The 27,279-nt window shown below is 42.5% G+C and overlaps 1 protein-coding gene across 1 annotated transcript in view; it reads left to right on the forward strand.

Annotated features, from left to right (window-relative positions):
• The window catches only part of LOC308291136 (voltage-dependent calcium channel subunit alpha-2/delta-3-like), a gene marked incomplete at both ends in the record, with an annotated part of 340,367 nt that overhangs the window by 264,318 nt on the left and 48,770 nt on the right, over positions 1-27,279 (forward strand). The window contains 3 exons of the mRNA XM_080733078.1: positions 19,830-19,891; positions 23,923-23,967; positions 24,110-24,172. Of these exons, the coding sequence (XP_080589204.1) occupies positions 19,830-19,891; positions 23,923-23,967; positions 24,110-24,172 (170 nt within the window). The remainder of the gene's footprint in view (positions 1-19,829; positions 19,892-23,922; positions 23,968-24,109; positions 24,173-27,279) is intronic.

Consider the following 27,279-nt stretch of genomic DNA (forward strand, 5'->3'; position numbering starts at 1 on the left):
GTGACGCCCCTGTCTGTGAACTCTGACACTGGATTAAGACTGTCCTCATCCATTACAATTTCTATTCAATATCTTAATTACAATGAAATTGAGCTGACATGTTTTTTTAAGGGTATTATTATCACTTCTGGGCTGCAGCAACGCTGTCATGTTGATAATCACGCTAAAGCACACCCTCTTGTGTTATATTGCTTAACTCTATCAACGCTTTGAACGTTCCCGTTCGCCCCATTTTTCCCGGCGGCGCGATGCCAATTGTACATTCTTTGGCTCGTTCTTTTGTACCTTGGTTTGATGTCTGTAAACTGATGAGGGGTCGCGTGGGTGTGTACCGTTGAGACAGCTCCCGTAAAGTACTCTCAAAAACCCACTGGACGTTAGCATCAATGGAGCAACAAAACACTTCCATGTGATTTCCTCTGGATCTATTGCTCTGTAGCGACTGAGCAGCCTTGACGAACGAGAGCCTACTGAGACCATTTTCACATTAATTCTTGCATGAGGCTGCCCCCTACTGCTGGTAGAGCCACGGTACACCTCTTTAAGGAGAAAATTAAAAAATAATAATGAAAAAAAAAATAATACATCTTTGTCTATAACATCGCAAAGGTAAGGTGCTTTTGCTGGCACAAAACCCAATAATAAATAACAACATCTGGCAGGGAAAAAGTTAAAGGAGGCTTCCAGACCAAAACACATACACATAGGGTTAAATCTGCTTTTTATCAGATCCCAGATTTCCTACATTCTCCCCACCCCTCTACAGCTAAAACGGGGGTATTTTACTCGCTAATGCAGCTATTTCTGTCGGTCCAAACTTCACTTTTTTTTAATGGATCGTGTATTTACCGTCTCATGAGACTCACAGATGCACTGTTTGTTCCTCCCTAGCAGCCGTTCATGCAGAAATGATGAGTAGACTACTCATCATCAAATACCCCCATTTTAGCTGTGGAGGGGTGGGGAGAATACAGAAAAGGGGCATGTATATACAAATAAATAAATAACTGCAGCATGTATGAAGGGATCTGATAAAAGGCAGATTTAACCCTAAGGGTGTTTTGGTCTGGATACCTCCTTTAAGTAAACCACCAACTCAGTGTAGAGTTGTTGTGCAGGTACTGGGAGCTGATGGTAGGTGTTGTTGTATGTTCTGGAAGCTGATTCATAAGTACTGGGAGCTGATGGTAGGTGTTGTAAGTACTGGGAGCTGATGGTAGGTGTTGTTGTAAGTACTGCACTGGGAGCTGATGGTAGGTGTGGCGTTCCACCTCAGCAATCCATCTCCCAGGGGTGTGGCTCAATGAAAAGGGAATAGACACCCTTGTTCTCGGCTGATACAAACAATAACTTACTTACTTTACTTATTTGCTTTCTACCTTACATAACTATAGTAAGACGCCTCAGGGCACCATGTCTTGGCCGTCCAGTGATGTATATCAGACCAGTTACCCATATATAGAGATCCATGTACTGTACTGTATAATATGGAGATATGCTGTGAGACCCCAAACATGCTTAGTTTACGCAGTTATTCGTTATGTGAAAATCCTATGACGTCTATCACATCTGACATCATACATACAATCCCTGTCATGCTGTGGGCTGTCTTCCTCCATATATGGGCATTCCCTTATGAAGTCCTGTTAGATATGGGCTTAATATTGATGACATCAGGGATCTCCATATATGGGCATGAAAGGGATTCTGTTAGAGTGGTTCCCGTGACATCACAACATACAATAAATGTTATGCCCATACATGGAGATCCCTGTCTGAACCAGCCACACCACTGTGATGTCACCTGTTTATGCCAATATTTGGAGAACACAGCTCTGAGTATCTGACCGTGATGTCACCTGTGATGTCACAGTGATGTGTCGGGGGAACCACAGTATCAGGCGTTATCCCTGCTCTGAGCCTGTGATGTCACAGTGATGTGTCAGGGGAACCACAGTGTCAGGCGTGACACACAGACAGACAGACAGACAGACAGACAGACAGACAGACAGACAGACAGAGATACATGGACAACATGTGCCGGTTTCCATAGTTAACTGCGACCTACGGTCTTAATAAACCAAATAACTAATTGAGATCTCGGTCTGCTTAGGATGGCCTCTTTTTGCCCTGAACTCTGGAGACTGCTGGCATGTTTAGTCACAGGCTGTCCTGTGTGCGTGTGCGTGTGCGTGTGCGTGTGTGTGTGTGTGTGTGTGTGTGTGTGTGTGTGTGAGTGTGTGTGTGTGTGAGTGTGTGTGTGTGTGTGTGTGTGTGTGTGTGTGTGTGTGTGTGTGTGTGTGTGTGTGTGTGTGCGTGTGCGTGTGCGTGTGCACTGCTGTGTTCATCCCCTGACTTGTCAGTTAGAATGTCCCATGTGTCCCCTGACATGCTGCGCTGCTGCGGAGCTACACCGTCGGGCAAACGCACCACCACACATGCAAATGCACCACATCTCTCTCAACAGCTGTGTGAGAGAGATGCACGTGTGTGTGTGTGTGTGTGTGTGTGTGTGTGTGTGTGTGTGTGTGTGTGTGTGTGTGTGTGTGTGTGTGTGTGTGTGTGTGTGTGTGTGTGTGTGTGTGTGTGTGTGTGTGCACGTGTGTTTGTCCTAAAGCACATTTCATTGTCACTGGGCTGGCTCTCACAGCAACATGCATGTGCCCTAATTTAGGTCGGGTGATGATGTCGCGCGCTGAAAATGGCAGACTTACAAGCTCACAGCGTGTCGCAATGAGAGGCCGACTACCTCTCGGCCTTGAGGCCATGACCCACCTAATTCCAACACACTTTGCTAGTATAGCAGATCTGCAAGCCAGTATAACGCGTCGCTTCGCGCCACGTTTCAAGCTTGTATATGTGCTACTGTTGATGCTTTTGTGTGACGCTGTAGTGTGATCAAGTAGGGCTTTAATTTAAGGAAAGCGCGATATTGTCACTGTCGGGCAGAAACCTCGTATCTCCAAGTTTCAAATGTGTATGTTTTTTCGTAAAGTAATGCCGTGCTTCATCATTCAAGGCCGTCGCACAAAAGTAGTGACAACCGCAGATCTACAAGCACACAACGCCTCGCGGTCGAGGCGTTGTGTGCTTGTAGATCGGCTGTTTTCACTAGTTTAGTTCATTTTTAAAATGATAAAATACAAAAGAACGGTTTTGGACATACAAGGTTTTCACCCGACAACGACGAGATGCACATTGATCGACATCCACCTTTTGTGAATCTAAACGTCGGAGCCCCATGCAGAGAAGTGGAGGCTTTAGGTTGCCATCATCCCCCTACCCGTGCGTTAGCCTGCCACCGCTCTGATAGGGGATTGGTGACGTGGTCGGATTTGGACCGGATTCTTTACCCACTCTCTACTCCTCGCCTATTGGGATTCATAAAAAAAAGCTCAGCTCATCACTGCATTATAAATACGTCCTCCCAAGTTCTTAAACTTAACCCGGAGAAATTAAATGTTGGCATTAGAGAGATGATGGTGATGGTGATGATGATGAAATGAGAGCGTGCGACAGAGAAAAGGGGAAGGGAGGATCAGCAGAAGCCCAGCTCATCTCTTGCCCTGCTCAGGCTGTTACTTTACAAACGTGTCCTCCTTCTGCGATCTAACACAGACAGGAGACCTGCCAACGTGCATGTGCACTATATCGTTGCTGCCAGTTGGAAATTGACTAAAAATTATCCGTTATTACCTTTTTTTTATTATTTAAAAAAGTAGTGAATGCGAGGCATTATGAGCTTGTAAATCTGCTATTTTCACAACATTTGTGTGACACAATATATGAGGTAGGGCATTCATTTACAATAAAATAAAACTAGTAAGACGCCTCAGGGCAACAACTTCTTGGCCATCTGGCCAGTTACCCATAAATGGAGATTCTGTTAGAGTGGTTCCCATGACATCACAACATACAATCCCTTTTATGCCCATACATGGAGATCCCTATCTGAACCAGCCACACAGATATGGGCCATGTCTTGGCCATCTGGCCAGTGATGTATATCGATGACATCAGGAATCTTCATATATGGGCATAAAAGGGATTCTGGGGAATACCCATATAATGGACTTTTACATAGGTGATGTCACCTGTGATATCGCCTGTGATGTCACAGTGATCAGTGAGGGGTGTCAGGGGAACCACAGTGTCAGGCGTGACCTACAGACAGACAGAGATACGTGAACAAGATGTGCCGGTTTTCAAAGTATACTGGCCTTAATGGCCTGTCACTCTCATCAGCTGAACGTGAGTTGACCGACCTTGTCTGAAACCATATTTTTGTGAACAGCTTGAGATCACAAAAAAAACAAAAAAACAATGATCCATCTCAGTGTGCAGAAAGTGACAAGGTATGTTTTGACATCCGTTGTGTGACTGAAGACGTTAAAGTTAAGCTCCGGGCTTTCATTGTCACAAACGTTCAGAGTGGAAAACAATTGCGGGTGTCTTTTATTTATTTATTATGGAGTTATTATTTGAACTGGCAGGTTGAGTCTGTTCTCCCATCTGCTCCCCCTCTCTGATACTCTTCCCGGCTCACTGCCTTTTGTTTATACGTTGTCTTTGTTGTTGCAACGGATCCAATGTAAATTACAAGCTCTTTTTTATATACTTTTCATGGTTTCAATTTATAAATCGTATAATATACAAGCTGAATGACAGCGAAAGTGTGTGTTTAGTTTACGGTTACGATGACATTTCTCAGATCAGACAGGATCTCAGTGTCATTTGGGGTCTCAGAGAAAGAGGGCAACTGATTATACAATAGTTAACCTTAAAGAAAAAAAAGTCAGCTCAATATCATTGTAATTAAGATATTCAACAAAAATTCAGAATTCTTTTTATGCCAGATTTAGCTACTATGCCCCTGAACTTCCTGTGAAACCTGCTAGCGTAGCCACTTACCATAGTGCTGCAGGGACAGGACCGGAACAGACGATTTTCTTGATTTCTTTTTTTCATTTTGATTAAGTTTGCTTTAAGGCTCGTTTGAAGCACGGTGTGCCGTAGAGATTACAGTATGTGTTGTAGTCCCCAATGGCTTCCCATACTCTGAACTAGGCCCAAGCCCCCAGAACCACGGATAGCAGTTAAAACGTTACTGCGCGTGCGTATGCTAATGCTAATGCTACCGCGTAACCTCGTGCCTGCATGGTGCTCAAGACTTCCGCAAAATTGGCCTACTTAGTTCATACAGTATCTCGGCCAATCGAGGTACTTCCAGCTGTCTTCCGGGTGTTTCAAACGCCTCTGAGCAACTTGCATTGAAATGAATAGCTGGGGGGCGGGCCCTCTATTATACCTCTATGACCAGGCCCCCCAGAACCACACCCAGATTTGACCCGGTGGTCAAATCTGGGACTGCAAGACGCTATACTTGCTTCTGTCGTCTGAAAACCTACTACAGACAGACATAGATGCACTTGTCTTTTTACTCAAACAGACACAGACGCACTTGTTTTCTTTACATTGGTAGCCAGGAAGCTGTAAATGACATTTCGTTTGTTTTTTCTGAAGCGATGCCTCTGTCTGGCTGTGTGTGTTTGGGTTGTTGTCTTAAATTAGCCTGTGCGCTCCTGGGTTTCCCCTGTGGGTGTAGACGTGGTGGTGGGTTGTTGAAAGGAACTGGCAACCCCTCATGACAGGATAATCTGCAGCTGTTCCCCTGGGCTCGGGCGCTAAAACCAGTGACAGAAGGGCTACAGTGGTGGTGAAGGGTACTCGCATACAATTAAAAGCAACACGGCAATGTCGAAACATCTAAAAAGTCTGTATTAAAAATGTACAAGCACAAAAGTGCTTGTACATTTTACAAAAAGTGCTTGTACATTTTACATGAGTAAAAGCACAAAAGTATTGGTTGGTATCAAAATGTGCTTAAAGTACCAAAAGTAGAAAGTACTAATTATGCAGAATGTTAGGCATGAAAGTTTTAAATGTACAACATGTATAAATATACAAAGGTATTGCCAGAAACATTATGCATAATGTCCCATTTTCAAGTTGACTACTTTTGGCAGCTAATTTCAAATAGTCGATGTACAAAACAGGTCTTAATTGGTTAATGTATGTTTTTTTTATAATAAATTATAATCTAAGTCTACTAAAGTAACTAGTAACTTTAGTAACAAGTCACGTAAAGTTGTCAAGTAGTTGTGGAGTTATTTTATTGCAGTTTGTATTTTCATTTTCATTGTCATGTATTTGTATTTGTTGTGTGTCTCTAAAAAAAAAGAAAAGAAAATAAACATATTGTTTAAAAAAAAAAAAAAAGTACATTTAACTCTGAGATGTAGTGGAGTTGAAGTAAAAGTATAGAAAATTTGAAATACTCAAGTAAAGTTAAAAAAAAGTTTGTAAGTACTTGAGTACTTAAGTACTTAGTTACTATAACAGGCCACAGCCGTGCTACACGTGACAGTCACTACACCACAACTCCACTGCTCAGCTCTTTTTGGCACCGTAGTGAGTATAAATTAAGCCCAGGCACCACCACATACCGTACAATAGTAAAACAGGTGAGCCAGAAGTGGGGTGATATTTCTGGTGGTGACTGTGTAGTATTCTTTGAACAAGCTGATATCTTAAGTGAAGTTGTTTATTTTGGTCCTCCTCCCTGCGTATACACACACACGCACGCACACACACATGCACACACGCACACACACACACACACACACACACACACACACACACACACACACACACACACACACACACACACACACACACACACACACACACACACACACACACACTCACTCACACACACACACACACACACACACACACACACACACTGCAGCTCATGCAGCACACACTTGCTTTTCACCAGGTACCAAGTCCTGCATAAACTACAGTAAATTAAAAGTTGGTGCGATGCGAGAGTATGGTCTAGCCAAGACTCCTGGATGGCTTCCCTCCACTCTCTCCTATCTAGCATCAGGGTCCTGAGGTGTCGTTAGCTAAGCTGTCGTGCTATCTATATAGGTGGTGCACTTCTTTGCCTTTCCTGGCTTTGCCCAGGGTTGGCTCCCATGGCGTCCATTTGCTTGCCACAGATGTCACGTCCCTATATCTAAAGGAAGGAGGGAACTAAACTAAACTACAAACCCAATACTTCAACAAAGGATTTTACTAAGTCCTCAGACTGTATTATGAATGATCCTGAACAAGGGGCACGCCTGTAGCTTCGTATAGAGAGGCAGTCTGGCCTCCCGGCCTCTGTCTATGTGTCGAAGTGTCCCTGGGCAAGACACTTAACCCCAAATAGCTACTCTCCGAGCTGGAGAAGCTGGGTGAAGCTGAAACTGAATCCCCACCACTGTCAGACTTAAACAAAGGTCTCCCACCCGTAATACACCCGAAATAAACTCCCAAATCAGAAGGACTCACACAGGGAAGGCATGGTTACGAACAGAGCCCACACACAGCACATGACCTCGACACATAGCCAGCCAAACAATGCTGCCAACGATCACATAAGAACAGTTGCTGACAGCTCTTAAATAGTCCAACCTATAGTAAAAGAATATACACACGGTTCTGCTGATGGACAGCCTGACAATCACATGACTGGCAGCGCCGGCTGGAGTTGACAAACACACACAAGAAAATACACACAGGACCCCCGCCGCAGTGTTGTCGCTCGATGCGATGAAAGCATTTGATCGTCTGGAATGGTCTTACCTGTGGGCTGTACTAGATAAAATGGGATTTGGTGCTTCATTCATACATTTTGTTAAAGTACTTTATTCTAATCCGTCAGCCATGGTCCTAACCGGTAAGATCTGTTCGCCGCTATTCACGATTGGCAGATCTTCAAGGCAGGGTTGTCCCCTTAGTCCTCTCCTTTTCGCACTTTCACTCGAACCCTTGGCTCAGACAGTGCGTCAGTCTGCAGATATTACTCCTGTTTCGATTAACAACACACAGCATCGCATTTCCCTATATGCTGATGATATTCTACTGTTCCTTGAGAATGCACCACAGTCAATTACTCACGTCCTTCAAATTTTTGATCAGTTCAGTTCCATTTCCGGCTACAAAATTAATTGGACGAAGTCAGCCCTTCTACCTCTAAATGATCAGATGAGATCTGCTATCCTGCCGCCCATAATCCCAGTAGTAAGCCAATTCAAATATCTTGGCATAGATATTTTCCCCTCTCTTCAGGCTATTGTTAAGAACAACTATGGTGACACTCTAAATAAGATTTGTCTTGATTTAGATAGATGGTCATCTTTGCCCAACTCTCTCCAAGCTCGAGTTTCAATCATAAAGATGAATGTTCTTCCTAGGGTTAACTTTGTAAGCTCTATGCTCCCTTTGCCACCACCGCCGCAATACTGGAATAAGCTTCACTCTTCGATATCTAAGTTTGTGTGGAAAGGGAAACGCCCTCGTCTTAAACTTTCTCTATTACAACGTGCTAGAGATGATGGCGGCCTTTCATTGCCCAACTTTAAATTTTATTATTGGGCCTTCACGCTCCGCCCCCTTTTAAATTGGTTTAACCCAGCAAATAAGGTTTCTTGGAGAGAGCTTGAGGAGAGTTTAGTGCAGCCTGTTGAATTGAGAGATCTTATCTATTCAAACATAACTACACATCAATGCAAAGTTCGCTTTGGACCTATCATTTCTCATTTAGTGGCAGTATGGAGGGCAGCTGAAAAGATGTGTAAGATTGATTGTAAATGGAACTTATTTTCCCCAGTGTTCAATAATCAAAGACTTTTAATCGAGGATCGCCCCATTCGCTTTCCAAGGTGGAGGGCTAAGGGGATTCGTACATTAGGGGACTTATTTGATAGAAATGGTTTACGACCTTTTCGAGATTTGTGTGACATCTTCAATCTGCCTGGAAATACCCTTTTTTTCTACTTCCAACTGAGAACGTCCATGAGGACCTATGGGGTCCCATGGCAAGCTCCCCTTAGATTGCACCCCTTCCATGAGTTTATCTGTGATGGTAACAGAACAAGAGGTTTGGTTTCCACCCTCTATGGTTTTTTATTAGACTGTAGTTATGGGCCCCTATCTGTTGATACTGTTTGGAGGAATGATGTACCAAATTTGGACCCTGACTTTTGTTGGGACACAGTATGGTCTAACATTAGGCTATCTTCTAGAAATCCAGACCATCAACAAATTCATTTAAATTTTGTTCATCGGACTTATTTAACTCCCCGCAGACTATGTGCTATGAGGATTTTGAATAATCCCAACTGCACTCTCTGCGCCTCAAATAGTATTGGTACCTTCCTTCACATGGTTTGGGAATGCCCAAATGTGTCGTCATTCTGGAATATGGTTGCCTCAAAACTTTCAACTATTTTTAGTATCAATATCATATCTTCTCCTTCTTTATTTTTATTAAATGACGTCTCACAGTTGCAACTAAACAATATACGCAAGCGCATCTTCTTTGCTGGTGTAACGGCGGCGAAGAAGATGGTAGCTACGCGGTGGAAACCTCCTCATACGTTAACGTTTCGCCAGTGGGCCTTAACCTTTCTAGATATAGTATATTTAGAGCAGTCGATAGCAAGGTTACACGGAGCAAAAGAAGAAAACATTAATATGTGGTCGGACATTGCAGATAAGCTTAAGGCTATGATTCAAGAAATCACTATATAGTGGTAACAGCCTAGCACAGGCATGCACTATTGTACATTCCGTGTTGGTCCGGGGAAAGGGGGTGGGTGGGTTTTCTTTTCCTTTTCTTGTTTTACTATTGTTTGTGTTGTTTGTCTGTTAATTGCATTTTTCTTTTGATTATGGAAAATAAAAATATTTGATAACAAAAAAAAAAGAAAATACACACAGACTTACAGTCTACACACAAATAGGGTTGCCAACCGTCCCCTTGAAATAAGGAATCGTTCCTTATTTGGAAACTAAAAGACGAGTCCCTTATTGATCTGATAATTGACTCACTTTGTTGCTTATCTTGGGGGTGGTGGTGGAAATCAGTGACAAACATGTTACAAGTTCAAACAGCTCATATACACATCGTCACTGTCGGGCAAAACCTTGTATCTCCAAGTTTCAAATTTGTATGTTTTTTCGTAAAGTAAAGCCCTGCTTCATCATACAAGACTGTCGCATAAAACTAGTGAAAATAGATACATATAAAACATACATACTGTACATAATTTAAATATATAATAATCACACCACTGATGAATCACCCCTTTTACCAAACATTATATAATGTTATTTTAAAAATGGCATGCAATAGGATCATGTATTCAGTCTTAAAGGGCAGAACACTGACTCTGCAGAGGCCTGGCTTCCATTGTGGGCAGCAGTGCCTCCGGCTGGGTCAGACGCTCCACTGAACAATTCACAGTGTTCACGGGTGGGAAACTGGCAGTGGTGGAAGTACTGTAGTAATACCAGTAATCCTGTATATAAGTCCTGTATTTCTTTTTAATCATTATTAGTTGAGTAAAAGGTATATTTGAAGTACCAAAGGTTAAATGACTCATTATGCATACTGATCCGTTTCACAAGTTCTTTTTGTTTTCAAAAGGTGTAAAAGATCAGAAGTACCCGATCAACTCAAGCTCACAACTCATATGTTAGCTTGTAGTATAAAATAGGACAGTTCTCAATATATATGGGGGAAACTCACTCACTCACTCACTCACTCACTTCGAATTTCACTCACTCACTCACTCACTCACTCACTCACTCACTCACTCACTTCGAATTTTACCTTTCCAGAATGTGCAATAATGTGTGCAAAAGTGGGAGCGAGTGGAACTTGCATTTTGGATATTTATTGTAGAATTATTGAGCCCTTTATTTTCAGCATCGCCTAATTACAAAACACAAATGTGTTGCCATGACAATATTCAGTCTAACAGAAGATGTCACATGTGGGTCAGTAGACCAGACCTCAGAGACAAATACATGGAAAAATGTTGATGCTCAGATTAATTTGCACTATGCAATAATTTCACTGACAGCTTTCCTGCATACTGTATTTATAGCTCTGGCACCGTCTGTGCACATTTCCCATAGGCCATAAAAACTGAACTGTCTGGAGTGGGTATTTTGAGGAAAACCATTCACTTTATAGTAAGATAACACAACTCTAGCCCAGCGGTCTTCAACAGGGGGTTCGGGACCCCTAGGGGGTCCTCAGAGTTACTACAGGGTGTCTGCCAAATCCTTGTGTGATAGGATAATTATTTTAAATGAACAATAACCCTTGCATCCCTATATTCCGAGGAGAACTTCAGTCAAAAATAGCAGATCTACAAGCTGCGAGGCGTTGAGAGCTTGTAGATCGGCTATTTTCAGGCAAAGAGGTTTAGTGTAGAGGTAAAAAAGAGCAGACCAAGTACAGAGTGAAAGGTCAAGTTTACTAAGTATCGACAATTTATGATTTTAAGTGGTTAGTATCAAACAAGTCTAATCGATGAGAATCTCCATCACACATTTATACAATATGTAGAGGGGTTCCCTGCTTCATCTCTCTCTGCTAAGGGGTCCTTGGCCTGAAAACGTTGAAGACCCCTGCTCTTGCCCTTAATACTTCTTTAAATAAATAACCACTTTTTCCCAAAGACAGTATGGCAGCAGATAATCTGAGCTGCAAAATTGCTAAACTGCAATGTTAGTATAGCTAAATTAAATCAACTAGTCCATACCCGGTGTCATTTTCCCCCACTGTCCATCCGGGCTATGGGGCTGTACAAATCCCATACTACAAATCCCGACTACAAATCCCATAGTCTGCGAGGAACGTTCACAGAAAAAAACGCTAGTTTGGAAAACATGGAAAATATGCTTTGTCACTGTGTTCATATGCCAATGTTCAATGGCCGTGAGCACATTCACATCAATTTGGCCAACCCACCGTGGCGAAAACGTGGTTCCAGACAGACAGAGGTTTCTTCATAGGATATGTAGCAGGATAGCATTGCTTTCTTCTTTCTGGTCGGATGTGTATCTGGCTAATCGTGTTTGACAGTGTGGTTGTGCTTGTATAATAATGTACAGTAATGGAATTCTTATACCCATGTATTACTCTCTGATCGTAATTATATGATTATGTGTAGACTATACGAGTAGCCCTACCTGATGCCCAGAAGGCTAATACGTCCCTTGGCCAGGGGGCCATTATACTCTTTGGCTGAGCATGTCGATGTTTGTTCTCAGGGGTGTCGCACCAACTTCTGGGCCCTGGATACAAGGATTCACTGTGGGTGAATGTTATAGGGGTTTAACCCGTTTAGACTGGGAATGCATGATTACGCATTATTGTGTGCTTTAACTATTGAAAAATAGATATTAGAGCTTGTAGATCTGCTATTTTTGAAAAATCTTGAAAATTTGTGCAAAGTCTTTGAATATTTCAAATACTTCTAAGGTTTTTTGAAAAACCTACATGTTTCTATGTCAGTGGTGCTCAAACCTTTTCATGTGAAGGACTCCCAAAATGATATGTATTTGGTCAACGACCCCCATCTCAAAATGTTTAGTTCCAGGGACCCCCCAGAAGCACAATTTGAGTTACAAATGTTCAATGCACACATTTTCACAAATCTTCTAAAATAGCACATCTACAAGCTTGCAGCGTGGCACTCGGTGTCGCGCTGTGAGCTTGTATATCTGCTATTTTACAATAGCTATAGTATAAAATAATTCGGGCCCCTCCACCTTGGGCTAACTCAGTCCCACTTTTCTCCCCCTTTTACTTGTGACGCCCCTGTTTGTTCTCCCATGCGGGTGAAAAACCCAGACATCCAGGTGGTGCCATTAGAGGTGGTCTGGCATGGGGTTTTCCTCCCCTGCTATTACGAGCAGTGGTTGGAAAAAGTACTCACATTTCTTACTTAAAGGAGTGGCGACACCGGCCGAAATTTAACATTATGATACAGTAGTTCACGAGGTGTTTCTTCAAACAGTCTGAAAAGGAGGCGGGGCCGTATCAGTTAGTAGTGAATGTATACTTCGTCCGTCGTGCGGTGCCGCGCAATGTATACTTCGTCCGTTGTGCGGTGCCGCGCACAACATGATGGCTTGTTGTTAGCGTGTAGCCCGGCTAACGCTGCACCGCACGGCTATTTGCAAGAGCTATTGTGTGTGTACACACACACACACGCGCGCGAAAGCACACACACACACACACACACACACACAGGCTACACACACACACAGAGTGTATGATATGAGCCACGCACGGACCTCAGTCCGGCCGCTGTGCTCCGGTGAGCACAGCGCACAGACCGGAGCAGGACATGGCTTGCTCCGGTCGGTCTGGTGCTCCAGTCAGGTTAGGGCAAGAGACAGCAGGGTATGGCCGACAAAACCGTCTCATAGACGGGGAGAAGCGTGTTGACCCTCGTACACCTTTTTTGACAACTTTTTTGAAGAAGACATGTACTTTTTTATCGGTCGATCTAACCATTGATTTTATAGCGAATGCTATATATTTTTTACCCCTAGAACTGATAGTTTTAAAGTTGGTTTAGAAAGTCGGAAACACACCTCGGACAGCTTTTTTTGGGGCAGTTTCAAAAGATAATGATATGGATAATCGACTCCGCCCCTCCCCCCATATTAGCCCAATCAAATTAATGTATTTCAGTTACTGTACAGAAAGTACTACTTTCAGTATTTAACATGGGGGTACATGACATCATTAAAAAAATTGGCTAATTTGATAGCCTTAATTAGCTGTTTTGGCCATGTCACTCCACCTTTAAGTAAAAGTATCAATACTGCAATGTAGAACTCCTCTTACAAGTAAATGTTTGGTAGTCAAAATTTACTTGAGTAAAAGTAAAAAGTGTTGGCATCAACATATACTTCAAGTATCCAAAGTAAAAGTGCTCATTGTGCAGAATGTCCCGTTTCACCAATGCATTAATAATCTTTTGAAAATAGCCGACCTACACGCTTACAATGTGTCGCATTGTGACGCATTTTGTGAGCTTGTAGACTGGCTATTTTCAAATGGCCAAAATATGTATTTGGCTGAAGTCGTTAATGTATTTGGTGATAATAATCTAAATCTGCAAAGAACTAAAGTGTTCAAATAGGCCTATACTTGTAAACGTATTGATAATTGGGAATACTCCAGTAAAGCACAGATACCTCAAATTTGTACAATACTTGAGCGCATGTACTTTCCACTTTCCAACCCTGGCTATTACAACAATTTACGAGGCTGAAGGGTTGAAGCACGTGCCACACCACTAGCTTGTTTTAATTTGAACAATTAACGGTGGCTGTTGTAATTTTATAACATTACCGTACATCTGTATCTTCTCCAATCTACCGATGTGCCGTTTCAAGTCTTCCTGAAAATGTCCTGCAATTAGGGGTGCAACGATAATTTTAATGGCGATTCGATACATATCACGATACATGATTGACGACACGATACATGGACGATATTGGTTCATTCATGGCGATACGATACGATTCGATTCAAGTTTTAAAATCGATATAGTAACTATTTAGCAAAGACATTAAATCTGTGTGAAAGGTGTGGATAGTGGAGGTTTTTAAGGGAAACATCTATTATTATGGATATAAATAACTAAACACTGTGATTATCTGCCAAATACATGGACATTGTATATTGACAAACCTGCAGTGCACCTTGACATGAACCCAGAGATTACACACATTTATCGATAGACCAGTGTAGCTATATGGAAAGGAAAAGTAATTAAACGCCTCCTTTACATTTTTTCTTCTTAAAAATGCTAAATACAATGCACATGTTGATAGAATTGATACAATCGATTCTTTGCACTGCCGATTCGATACGATACAAAATCAAACAATGCGATTCGATTTTAGCTGTTTTCATTTCGATATACTTCGATTTTTTAAGTTAAAAACGATATTTCGATGCAGTTACTATATCGTTACACCCCTACCTGCAATGTATTTTTTCCCCAGGTTTCTTCCAGGTTTCTTCCCTTGTTTTGCCTTTCTAATTTTTATGGAGAATGGAGCGTATTTTTGCAGAAACCCGCAACCACAAATGGCAAGAAATGCAACTTCATAAGTAGATTTAAACTTCTAAGTCAGAGAAGGTCATAAAAATAGCAAACATGATCTGAGCTGATCTACTGTACAAGCTCAATGTTCTGCCAATCCACTGGAAATCTTGCGAATGGCAGGAGGTGTGACGGTGGAGCAAACTCCCCTTGCAGTTAGAGCTGTAGACCCACTCCCAATCTGAGAACTCACCTTTTTTTGCATCAACTTTTTTAGCTGAGAACTCACCTCTTCAGACTACACCTCAGTCCGTAGCACAGGGGTCTTCAACGTTTTCAGGCCAAGGACCCCTTAACTGAGAGAGAGATGAAGCAGGGATCCCCCTCTACATATTTTATCCACGGCTTTCCAACGCCCCATTGTGCATTGCACAGACGTTGTACCGAGCTTCCGGCACCGCAGCCGAGTGTGATTTACAAGCTCACAACGGGCTGCATCTGCGACGCGACGTGAGCTTGTATGTCTGCTGTTAAACCGGAAGTGTGGTCCAAATAATCTCCAGTAAACTCCCGCGGAAAGAGGTGGATAAATGTGTGAGACAGATTTTCATCGACTTGTTTGACAGTACCGACATTAGTCTATGTTGGATTTGTGTTTTAGACATTTAGCCGCTTCAATCGTCGATACTTAATAAACTTGACCTTTCACTCCTTACTTAGTCTGCTCTTTTTCCCCTCTCCACCAAAGCTCTTTCCCGAAAATAGCCGATCTACAAGCTCACAACGCCTCGCAGCGCGAGGCCTTGTGAGCTTGCAGATCTGCTATTTTTGGGTAAGTTCTCTGAATATGGACGCTAGGGTTCAAGTGGTTAATATAAAAAAAAAGAAAAAGGTTTCTATCACTCTGAGATTTGGAGGACCCCCTGTAGTAACTCTGAGGACCCCCTGTTGAAGACCCCTGCGTAGCATTTAGTTACGATGACCACGCATACTTACCTTGGTCATTTGTTCTTGTGTTTTTCTTACGTAGGCTTTTTTTTCCCTCCCCGACCACAATGTTAAAATTTTGATAGCAGGTTATTTAGACAGATGGTAGGTTCAGTTTATTTCTTATTTATAGTGCAACATCACCCCAAGGGGTCCACGTGCACATCACACAACAGGTCATACATTACTTGCAACACTGTGTTGTAAATTATTTCTTTCTTTTCTTCTTTTTTGCTGATCTGTATTTTTTTCAGCTGTACATTGCTGCTTTGTTTGACCATAATTATGTACTGGCACTTCTTTTTTTTCTTTTTTTTTTGTTGCCACTGTGTTTTTGCTGTGCGTGCGTGCGTGCGTGCGTGCGTGTTATTATTTTATTACTTTTACTCTGTGATAGAGTTCTAAAACTCTTCCTGAACCCGACCCGATATTTTTGGGCCGGGTAGGGGCTAAAATGTATGCTAATTAGTCAGGCCGGGCCCAGTTATAGGCCCTTTGAGAACTTTAACCCAGGGGCCTTCTACAGGAGGTTTATATTAACCACTTGAGCCCTAGTGTCCATATTCTGAGAATGTTGCGCTGCGAGGCGTTGTGAGCTTGTAGATCGGCTATTTTAGGCAAAGAGCTTTGGAGGGGGAAAAGAGCAGACTAAGTACAGTGAAAGGTCAAGTTTATTAAGTATTGACGGTTCAAGTGGTTAAATATCTGAAAACACAAATCGACATGAATCCAAAATACACTGATGATCGTGCTGTCAAACAATGAAACTATATGGAATCTACGATAAGGTTGTGGGGCTCCCTGCTTCATCTCTCTCTCAATTTAGGGGGTCCCTGGCCTGAAAACATTGAAGACCCCTGCTCTAACCTATAGATTTTGAGTCGGCATCCCTGACAGCTGGAGGGAGAGCGTTCCAGAGACAGGGAGCATGCACAATGTGTGAACGCTCTGCCCACAACTGTTATTTTATTATATAAGATGTGTGAATGCTCTGCCCTCAACTTTATTTTATTATATAAGATGTGTGAATGCTCTGCCCTCAACTTTATTTTATTATATAAGATGTGTGAATGCTCTGCCCTCAACTTTATTTTATTATATAAGATGTGAATGCTCTGCCCTCAACTGTTATTTTATTATATTTATAAGATGTGTGAATGCTCTGCCTACAACTGCTATTTCATTATATTATATTTTACTTTAGTACTTTTACTTAAGTACATTTTGAATTCCGGACTTTTACTTGTAACAGAGTTCTACATTGCAGTATTGATACTTTTACTTGAGTATAAAATGTGAGTACTTTTCCCACCACTGGCCGAGGGTGATTGAAGTGAGAACAGCTCTGTAGCCCTGTCAGGAGAACAAAGACCTGGGATGGATTTAATATGTATATGAGAGAGAGCAGGGACGTGCAGAGAATGTTAGAGAGGCAGGGGCTGAAATTTCCAAAAGGGCCTTTTGGTTGAAATGTCGAAAATAGCAACCTCCAAGCTCACAACGTGTCTGCGTGTCTGAGGCGCGTTGTGAACTTGGAGGTCGGCTATTTTTGGCGCTTGATACCACACTGAACTAATAATCAAGTCAATACAATGTGGCATAACAGCATGGATTTCTACACAGAGAGGGCAATTCTTTCAACATAAGATGCTGAATTCAAATTCAGGAGAGTTTGGACAAGGCAATTCTCTTGAATGCTGCCTTCAGGTATGACATGGAAAGAGGGCATTTGCATTTCTTTCACCATAGTAAAAACTGCATTCATGGGCTGGAGAGGGCACTTTTTACAAAAGGGCAGGGGCTCAAGCTCCCTTTGATGTCTGTGTGCACGTGTCAGAGAGAGAGAGAACTGACATTGAGAAACAGCGGCACGTAAGAAAAACGTTAAATGCAAACACAGTTAACACACACACACACACACACACACACACACACACACACACACACACACACACACACACACACACACACACACACACACTCTTCCCCCCCAAAAAAACAAAATTCTACCACTTTTTCTAGTCACGTGTTCAAATACTGGATTCTGATTGGCTAAATTCCGGAGGTTATGACAAAACAACTGCCGCAAAGTTGTATGAGGACTTGTCCGAGATCAATGCACCTCAGTGTACATCCGGGGACTTCAGGAGGTAGTCGGAACACCTTTCCCCCAACCAACAAATGACGGTGGCAACGGTCCTATGTTTACTAACGTGCATGCTATAGTCGCCGATTTATTTGGATCCAATGCAATCCGCCAACTTTAAAGCCCCTTTTCTCTGAACCTATGCCTTTCTGGAAGCGAACAGCCTCTATTTACGGCCGGAACGGTACTTCTAACTGACGTTAGCTTAGCTGTAAGCTAGACGCATGGATTAGTATGGAGTTGGCGCCATCTGTTGGTGAGTAGAAGATGTTGTTTGTGGAACTATCTGCTGTCTCGCGGAAGTTTTATAGGCAATAATGATTGTAACTTAAGATCCTTGCAAGTTACAACTATGTGTTTTCTTTCATGTATACGGGAAAAAGTGGTAGAAAAGCTATTTACCACTCGGGGTCGGACATTATGCTCTTATAATGTCCTGAGTGAGGGTGTTATCGGACTCGGCTGCGCCTCGTCCGATAACACCCTCACTGCGGACATTATGAGAGCATAATGTCCTCTCACTCGGGGTAAATTGCTTACCTTCACAACACACAGACATACACCAGCCTGTAGTTATCTGCTCAATGCAGCTTGCAATCCAGGCATGGGCAGTGGGCACACATTCAACTGATCACGACAGTTCTCCAGTGTCTCAGAGTGGAGCGGGTTCAACATGCTATAGTCGGGACGTTGTTTTGGAGATGGGACAAGTCGTTTGTTTGAGTGCCGCCCGGCTGTGTTGTGGCTGCCCAGAGATGCCCCTCCGTGCATGTGGGTTTGTCATCTCCGTCTTGCCCTGGAGGGTGACAATGCCATGTGTGATCACAGCCAGAGCAGCACCCACACGCTTTCACAGCAAAGAACACACACATAAAAGCATGCACACGTACACACACACACACACACACACACACACACACACACACACACACACACACACACACACACACACATGGGGACATAATACTGTACTATGGCCTACTTGTGAGGACATCAGTTTGAATGCCATACCTTTTTTTTGTTGTTGCCATTTTTTAACCCTTAATTTAAGGAGAATTCTGGACTACCTTTTCCTTACCTTAATCTGATGTAATATAATATAATATCCCAGAACAGTAGATTTCATTATTTTTGTAAGCCCAACTCCATATCCGTTTTAACCATGAAAAAGAAAATCTAAATCCGGTTCTGGTTCTTTCTCCCGCCTATGGGATGAACCAGAGGTGAGCTTTTCCACCGAGAACCGGAGTTGGTTCCGAACCGTAAAAGTTTGTTCCGAACGGGAACCACAAAATTCTTGGTTCCTCTGGTTCAATCGTGGTTCAATCTGGTGGAAACGCAAGCCGGTTCGCAAGAACGAACCAAGGTTTCAAGAAAGTTAAACTGGACCTGGTTCTGGAACTGGTTCTTTGCCGGTGCAAAAGGCCCCTATGTGTGGTCACAATGCGACATAGCTCTGTTTACACAATGCTGTACCCCCTCCCAATGTATATATGTTCCCCATTTTCAACTGTTTTTATTTTATTTGTGACACTTGCTTTGGCAATGTAAACGTATGTTTTCTCATGCCAATAAAGCTCCTTTGAATTGAATTGAATTGAATTGTGTGGGGGACATTTTGTCCCTCACAAGTAATACAAGTACACACGTGCGCGTGCACGCACGCACACACACACTCCAGTTGTTTGGTTTCAGCGGTTGTGCTGTCTCTCTTCCAGCTGTGGGCATCCAGATGAAGCTGGAGTTCTTTCAGAAGAAGTTCTGGACGGCCAGCCGACAGGTATATGCACACAAACTCCCACATAATGCATACACATGTCTGCAGAAAAAAAACACAAAGCATGCGTGCGAGCAGCACATACATACAACCTCACATTTTCTATTCAAGTCTGTTAAACATTTTGTTCGACAGTGTTATGAAACATGCCCTGTGGATTTTGTTATGACTGGACGCAAATCTTTTAAAGGAGAATTCCGGACTGGCCTTAATCTGATGTTATCATATCCCAGGACAAGAGGTATATTTTCTTTTTTTATTTTCTTCTCATTATTATTTTCTTTTTTATCTCTTGTCCACCGCAGCTCCGAGCGTACGCGTCGGGGTACAATGCTAAATCACTTATCTGTATTGCTTGAAGAAAAGAAAAACGTTTTTTGTATATCTCTGTCTATATCTTATGTCTGTCCACAGTGTTTGTACATCCTGAAGTCTTGCCAAAAAAGTTTCCTCCTGTGATGGCTGACCAGAACTAATGTCGCCTTTTAGTCACCGTAGTCCATTTGGGACACAAACGTTGCTGAGAGTAATATGTCATCGCGAACGACACACATATACAAAAAAAAAAAGCGATACAAACAAGCAATTTAGCATTGTACCCCACTGCACACGATCAGAGCTGCGGTGGAATCGAGTTGAAAAACAAAACAAAAACAAAACCAAACAACATCTCTACTACTCGTCCTGGGATATTTTAACTCTATGGGGCCTTTTCGACTGGCAAAGAACCAGTTCCAGAATCAGTGCCGGTTCAACTTTCTTAGGAACCTTGGTTCGTTCTTGCGAACCGGCTTGCGTTTCCACCAGATTGAACCAGAGCCAAGGATTTGGCTCTGGAACCACAAAAAACGGTTCGGAACCAACTCTGGTTCATCCCATAGGCGGGAGAAAGAACCGGAACCGGTTATTTTCCGGTGGAAAAGGCCCCATTGACTGCTTTTGTAAAACTTGGTCTTTGAGGGTTCCCTGACATGCTTTTTACGTTTTTCTTACCTTTTAAAGTGGTCCATCGTGCACGATGGTGCACGGATCTTGCGTGCATGCCGAGGTATAGATCCGATAAATTAAAAAGAAATCCATGTTGATGCGACCAATTGCTCCACAGCTACAAGCTCACTAGATAGTACGGAAATGCTGCAGGACACGTGGCAGGAATAGGAAACAGAGACATTTGCGTTTTCCTGCAACATTTTACATGGGATTCAATGCAGATCTTTTATTTTTATTTTTATTTTTTTAATACTGTTTCTGGGTTTGCATGTACTCTGTTGAGTACCCCAGGCCCCCAGACACCCTCTTGGATTCATAATGGTTAGGTACACACTAGGGCATTCACCAAATATTCGAATATTCGAATATCAACGTCACTATTCGACGTTGTTCACCGAAGTCGAATATTCGCTTATTTTTATTTTTTTATTCTTTTTTCTTTAAAAAATATATAGTTTATAAAGCTTGGCTAGATGCTAAGTCATAAGAATGAGTTGTCAATGCCCCTGGTGGATGAATTTTGTTAATGCTCTATACCAGGGTTTCTCAAACCTTTTTAGGCAGTGACCCCCAAAGTAAACATATTTGTACTGGGGACCTCCACCCTGACAAGCACTTGGAATTGTAGGTTTTACATTTAATGTGACTCAGTTCCGCAGATAAATATTGTGAAAATAGCAGATCTACATGCTCACAACGCCTCACAACGCGAGGCGTTGTGAGCATGTAGATTGGCTATTTTCACAATGTTCGCCTCTTGCTTACTTAATATTTGACAGTTTGGCCAGTCCTGTCGAATATTCGACTGTTCGAATACTTTGAGGTTGAATAATTCTAATACTAAAAATCACTATTCGTGAATGCCCTAGTACACACATCCTGCATGTTTAGTGATGATTGGCCCTATTGACTTTGGTCTATATTTACGTGTATGTGCTGAACCATGTCCTTTTTAATTCCATTGATTCAGTTTTTCCCATTGGTTAACTAACCTTCCCAGAAGTCCTTATTGTTTTCATCACTAGGGGGAGGGTATTGCATGGTTAACTAAATAAGAATCAAAATTTGGTCGGTCAAAATTTAGTAGTTCTTGAGGCTAATTTGTAGCATTAGCATAGATTCTCAAACCTTTTAAATTCAAGGACCCCCATACATCTAAGTGTATAAAAATGGAACCAAATGGACCCATTAATACTCTCAGAGTTACAGACCTTTAACGGTCTATTCAGAACCCCCTCAAGGAACCCTGAGGTTCCCTGAACAGACTGCCCCTTGAGAACCACTGGTACAGTATACTGTAGTGTAGATCAGGGGTTCCCAAACATCTTTGTCTCAGGGCACCCCATAAATATTGTTTTTTAATCCGAGGTACCCCTACATTATAATTTTCACTCCCAGCACCTTATATTTATAGCATATCGTTGTTGTCAGGTGGAAACCTTGTATGTCCAAAACCGTTCGTTTTGTATTTATCATCTATAAAATGTACTAAACTAGTGAAAACAGCAGATCTACATGCACACAACGCCTCGTGAGTGTGCTTGTAGATCGGCTGTTTTCACTAGTTTTGTGCGACAGTCTTGTATGATGAAGCTTTGCTTTACCAAAAGACGTACACATTTGAAACTTGGGAGATACAAGGTTTCTGCCCGACAGTGATGATATTTTAGTGATTATGTTGCGAGGAAAACGTTGAGATAATAGCCATTTTGGTTAGAAATGACTGAAAATAACTTTGTACTTCAAGTTTAAAATTATACTAAATATTTTTTCGTGTCCAAATAAATTGCAAATATTATCAAATTATTTCGTGGCACCCCTGGACTGCCGTCGCAGCACCCCAGGGTGCCCCGTCACCCACTTTGAAAACCCCTGCTGTAGTGTAGATGAATGTCTGCCGCATGCTTTGTGTCAGACTAATGGCACAGGTCCAGGAGTTCATAAAAACAGTTTCATTATGGCACCCCCATGAGGCCAATTGTGGTCATAGTTATTAGTAGTAGCATAATTGCACACAACTACATTATAATGAAGTGAACATGTTGTGTCTGTACCATTTATTTACCGTCTCACAGGAATTAGCAAAACCGTGGCAGGAGAAGAACAAAAATAACTAAAATGCAATCGTTTTGAACAGAGATGACAGCCTATCCAGGATTTCCCACCCCCATAAAATATAAACATTTAGGATATATGCATGTTTTTTGAGTTTCTCATTTCCGACAGTTGTGATCAATGCAATCCAGACCAGGCACAGTCTTAATACGTGTGCTGTGTATATGCATAATTGATACTCCAAAAGTAGCCAATCTAGTGTTTGAAAGTAATTGTGTAGACTACATGCACTTAATTACACTACTTGAGTACAATTTCTTTCGTTGTGGTATTGCTACTCAGGGTTTGACAAAGGTCATGCCAACTTGCCCAAAAGGTAAATTGTCCATTATAAAATGATTGGTAAGATTTTAATTACAGCTCACTTGTTATTTTATATTTGTGTAAGTCTTTTATAAGTGTAGCAACAGTAAAAAACAGCACATTATAGGTAAACAGTGCCCTTATTTTACATTCCACAGACCAGAAGACAGAGCACGCTGGCCACGTTCAGGTGTTTAGACAGTTGCCTCTCAAATGAGCACTTGCCCGGTCGGGCAACCTGAAAGCAAACGTCACCTGCCCGAAAGTTTTATTTACATTAGTGTCAATGTCTGCTACTTTAACTCGAGTTTCAGCCCACTACACAGCCTTCAAACCTAATAATATAAAATATACCTATTTTGTCCCACGAGGGAAATTAAGCATTTTCAGCCCAACCCAGCTGATTCGCTGCCCACAAGGAGCACGTGAGCAATTAGGGGTTAAGAGTCTTGCTCAGGGACACAAATCAACATTGCTACCCTGACCTGGAATCGAACCAGAGGCTCTGGTTCCCCAGTCGGGCTCCCTAACCGGCAATGCCGCCCCACTAGTCTTATGTTGTGCCTCGCAGGTCCACATGTTACGTTTGTGACGTTCACCCGCCCTCTTTGCTTTTTGTCTTGCAGTGTGCAGCCCTGGATGGGAAGTGCTCTATAAGCTGTGATGATAAGGTCAGTTTCTCTTTTTTCCTCCACCAACCCTCTCTTTTCCACTGCTACTCCTTCTCTTCTAACTTAAGTCTCACTAACTCTTCTCCACTTCTACTCCTCTCTTCTGTCTTAACTCTTCTTCTCCCTCCTCTCTGCTCAACAGCACATCAACTGCTACCTCATTGACAACAACGGCTTCGTTCTGGTGGCAGAGGATGACACTCTGGTGAGACACACACAAGTTCAATTCACTTGTTTTATTATAGTGCCAAATTGTCTCAATACACTTATGTACCTAATCAGAGCCCTAACGTTGCGGTCCAGGCGCATACCACATAGGCTCTGATGTTGCACGTGGTTAACGCTTCGCCTCACAGCTAGAAGGTCCTGGGTTCGATTCCCGCCGGGGAAAGCTGTGGGTGCTGGGGGCGTGTTTCTCCCTCCGCGTCATCAGTGCCCACACCTTAGGTGGGGTCGGCGATAGGGCCTTTCTGTGTGGAGTTTACATGTTCTCCCCGTGTCTCCTAGGGTTGATACCCTCACAAAAACATGCAGTAATCCTGGTCTCAATAATGCCTCCCCCTGGCCAGCCGGGGCGCTTGATGGAGGGGAAAGGAACTGGTTGGAATAACGTGTTCCTTCCACGCGCTACGTCCATCCCGGGGAAATCCCCCCAGTCAGGTGAAAAGAAACAACTTGGACTACTCATGCATTGAAGGAAGCATGAGGTCAGTCCGTTGTCTCCGCAGGTGCGGCAGAGGGAGAGCAGAGCCCAGGATTACATAGGCAATTGGCACTAAACAAATCTTAAAAAAAAAAAGAAAAAAAAAAGATATGCAAGTTCGAAACGCGTTGCGAAGCCACACGTTTGAAGCTTGTACATCTGCTACTTTTGCTATTTGTTTTATTTAAATCCTGAAAAGTAACAGTTTTGGACCTAATGAGGTTTCCGCCCGACAGTGTTTTATTTTATTTTTACATTTTTAATGCCTTTTTGATCATCACCTTCTATAACCGATTTCCCTGCTTTTCTCAGCACAGCAAAAAAAAAAAAGGAAAAAATATCTTTTCAGTGCTAATTTTGCCCTGGGCCACTTTCTGTAGCGTGTGAAAATGTCATTATCAGATCAGACGGCTCTCAAAGCGACGTGGTGCTGGCCCCAGCACATCTTCCCTGTGCTTATAGCTGTCACTAGACATGCTGTCACTCTGGCTTTGCCTCATCCCACAAAGCCCGCTCCGCTGGCACTATGTCCTCCCTTGCCCTTCTCTGCCTGCATGGCGTGCATCTGTTTTTCTCTTCATGTGTCGTTCACGTTTCTGCCTCTTCCCACTCGCTCTCCTTCTTCACACTTTCTCTCTCTCTCTCTCTCTCCCCCCCAATGTGTTTGTGTCTCTTTTATGTCCATCGCTTACCACAGAGTAGGATCTTTGGGTAAATGAGCCGAAACAGAAGTTGAGGCATATGGTTTTCTTTAAACATAGTTTATTTATTTTTATTTTTTTATGAATACATTTAAATTTTGAGTGTTAACTCATCTAGTGCCTTTCGCGTGATGTCACGCAATAAGTACTAGAGTACGTATAGTGCCGAATGCGCGATGTCGCGCGAAAAGTAATATATTACTGTAACGGCAAGTAAAAATACCTAGTACAATGGCCGACGCTCCGGAGACGAAATCCGCGCTGATTTGTCATCATCACGGCTCCACGAGCACACAATAGTCATCCCATAACATTGAGGTGGACGGCCGATCTCATCTTTAATGTCCATTATCTCAAAACAACACTTTAGAAGCGAAGATGGAGGCAGATGCTCGCTTATAAAACACATGTATAAACGCTCCTATGCAATCCAGCATGGCACCACGTAAACAATGATCGGTTCCGTCGCAGGATCCGATGACGTCAGACCGGAAGTACTTCCGGTCTAGACTTCTGGCCTTCAAAATAAGACAATGGCCGTTAATGGGGCCGGGAGGGGGCACTCTGGACCCCCTAATCCGTTAATGTCCTGGGCTCTGGATGAGTTAATACAACATTAACTAATACAAATGGCGTGGTTGTATTTTTTTCTCCCTGCTCTGCGATTGAGACATTTAGATCGTGTCAAAGGTCAAGTCTCACCTAGACATGGGATGTGAGTAATGTTGACCTGATGGTCAAGATTCAATGTATCCCACGAGCAACAGGCAGGCTCTATTAGCTAAGAAACATAGCTCTTAAGCAGGAAACCAGGTTTAAATCCTAAGTAGAAGAGGAAAGTTACATAATTGCTGCTTTAAGTGAAAGGGCTTTTTAACCCATTTGTAGCCGATCCCGAGAATACTCGTGAAAAATACTCGAGTACTCGGAGTGCCGATCCAGAGTATGCTCGCGCTATATACTGTATACAGTAAAGCTGGCAAGCTTACCATACGGTCCGTTGGAAAGTGCTGGCACGATCGGCCTCGCCGATTCATCATCATCGCGGATCCACGTGCACAAAATAGTAATCCCTTAACTCATTCTTTGCCAAATGCCCAAATGGCTCCAAGGTAGCTGTGCCCTGATTTTGTATGTTTTTCTTTGCTATGCAATGAAAAAAAAAAAGTTTTTTTTTTTTATAATTAATAATAATAAAGAATTTTGTCAATCAGACAAATGGTTCCAGAGATAGAGCTGTTTGAATGAAAAAAAGTGTCCATCCACTAGAATGGACACACATTTTCTCAATCAGCTAAACGAGGGAGCCAACACACAAACAGAGAAAAGCATCTCTCTGATCTCAGGTCATTTTGACATCTTTAAAAAAAAAAAAAATGTTTTTTTTTTTTTTTTTTTTTTTTTATATACAAAAAACTCAAAAGACGTCAAAGACGTCATTGGCACTGAACGCTTTTGGAAAAAAACGTCAAGAGACGTCATTGGCACAGAATGAGTTTTTAACATGGTAGCCGACGGTCTATCACATCTTTAATGTCCATTTTCTCCAAAAAACACTTTTGAAGCCAAGGATGGCATTAGATTCTCGCTATAATAACACAAGCTGAAAGGGAACGATCCGCCATTACTCCAACCGCATGGGAAGATGACCACTTCCGGTGAATGACGTCATGACGTCAAACAGGAAATGTTTGCGCAATTGACTTCTTCTGGCCTTCAAAATAAGAGACTGGCCGCGGACGGAGCAGGCGAAAGCCGCGCTGGACATTTAACCTGTTCATGTCTGGAGCACTAAATGGATTAACAGAGCACTAAAGACTTTCATTTTTAACAAAGCGTTTGGGAAGCTTTTTAGGTTTTAAAAGACGCGCTTCTTTTTTAAATAAAGTTTTTCCACACAAGGGGAAT

This window comes from Nannobrachium achirus, assembly GCF_963921795.1.
Source record: "Nannobrachium achirus genome assembly, chromosome: 9".
NCBI lineage: Eukaryota > Metazoa > Chordata > Actinopteri > Myctophiformes > Myctophidae > Nannobrachium > Nannobrachium achirus.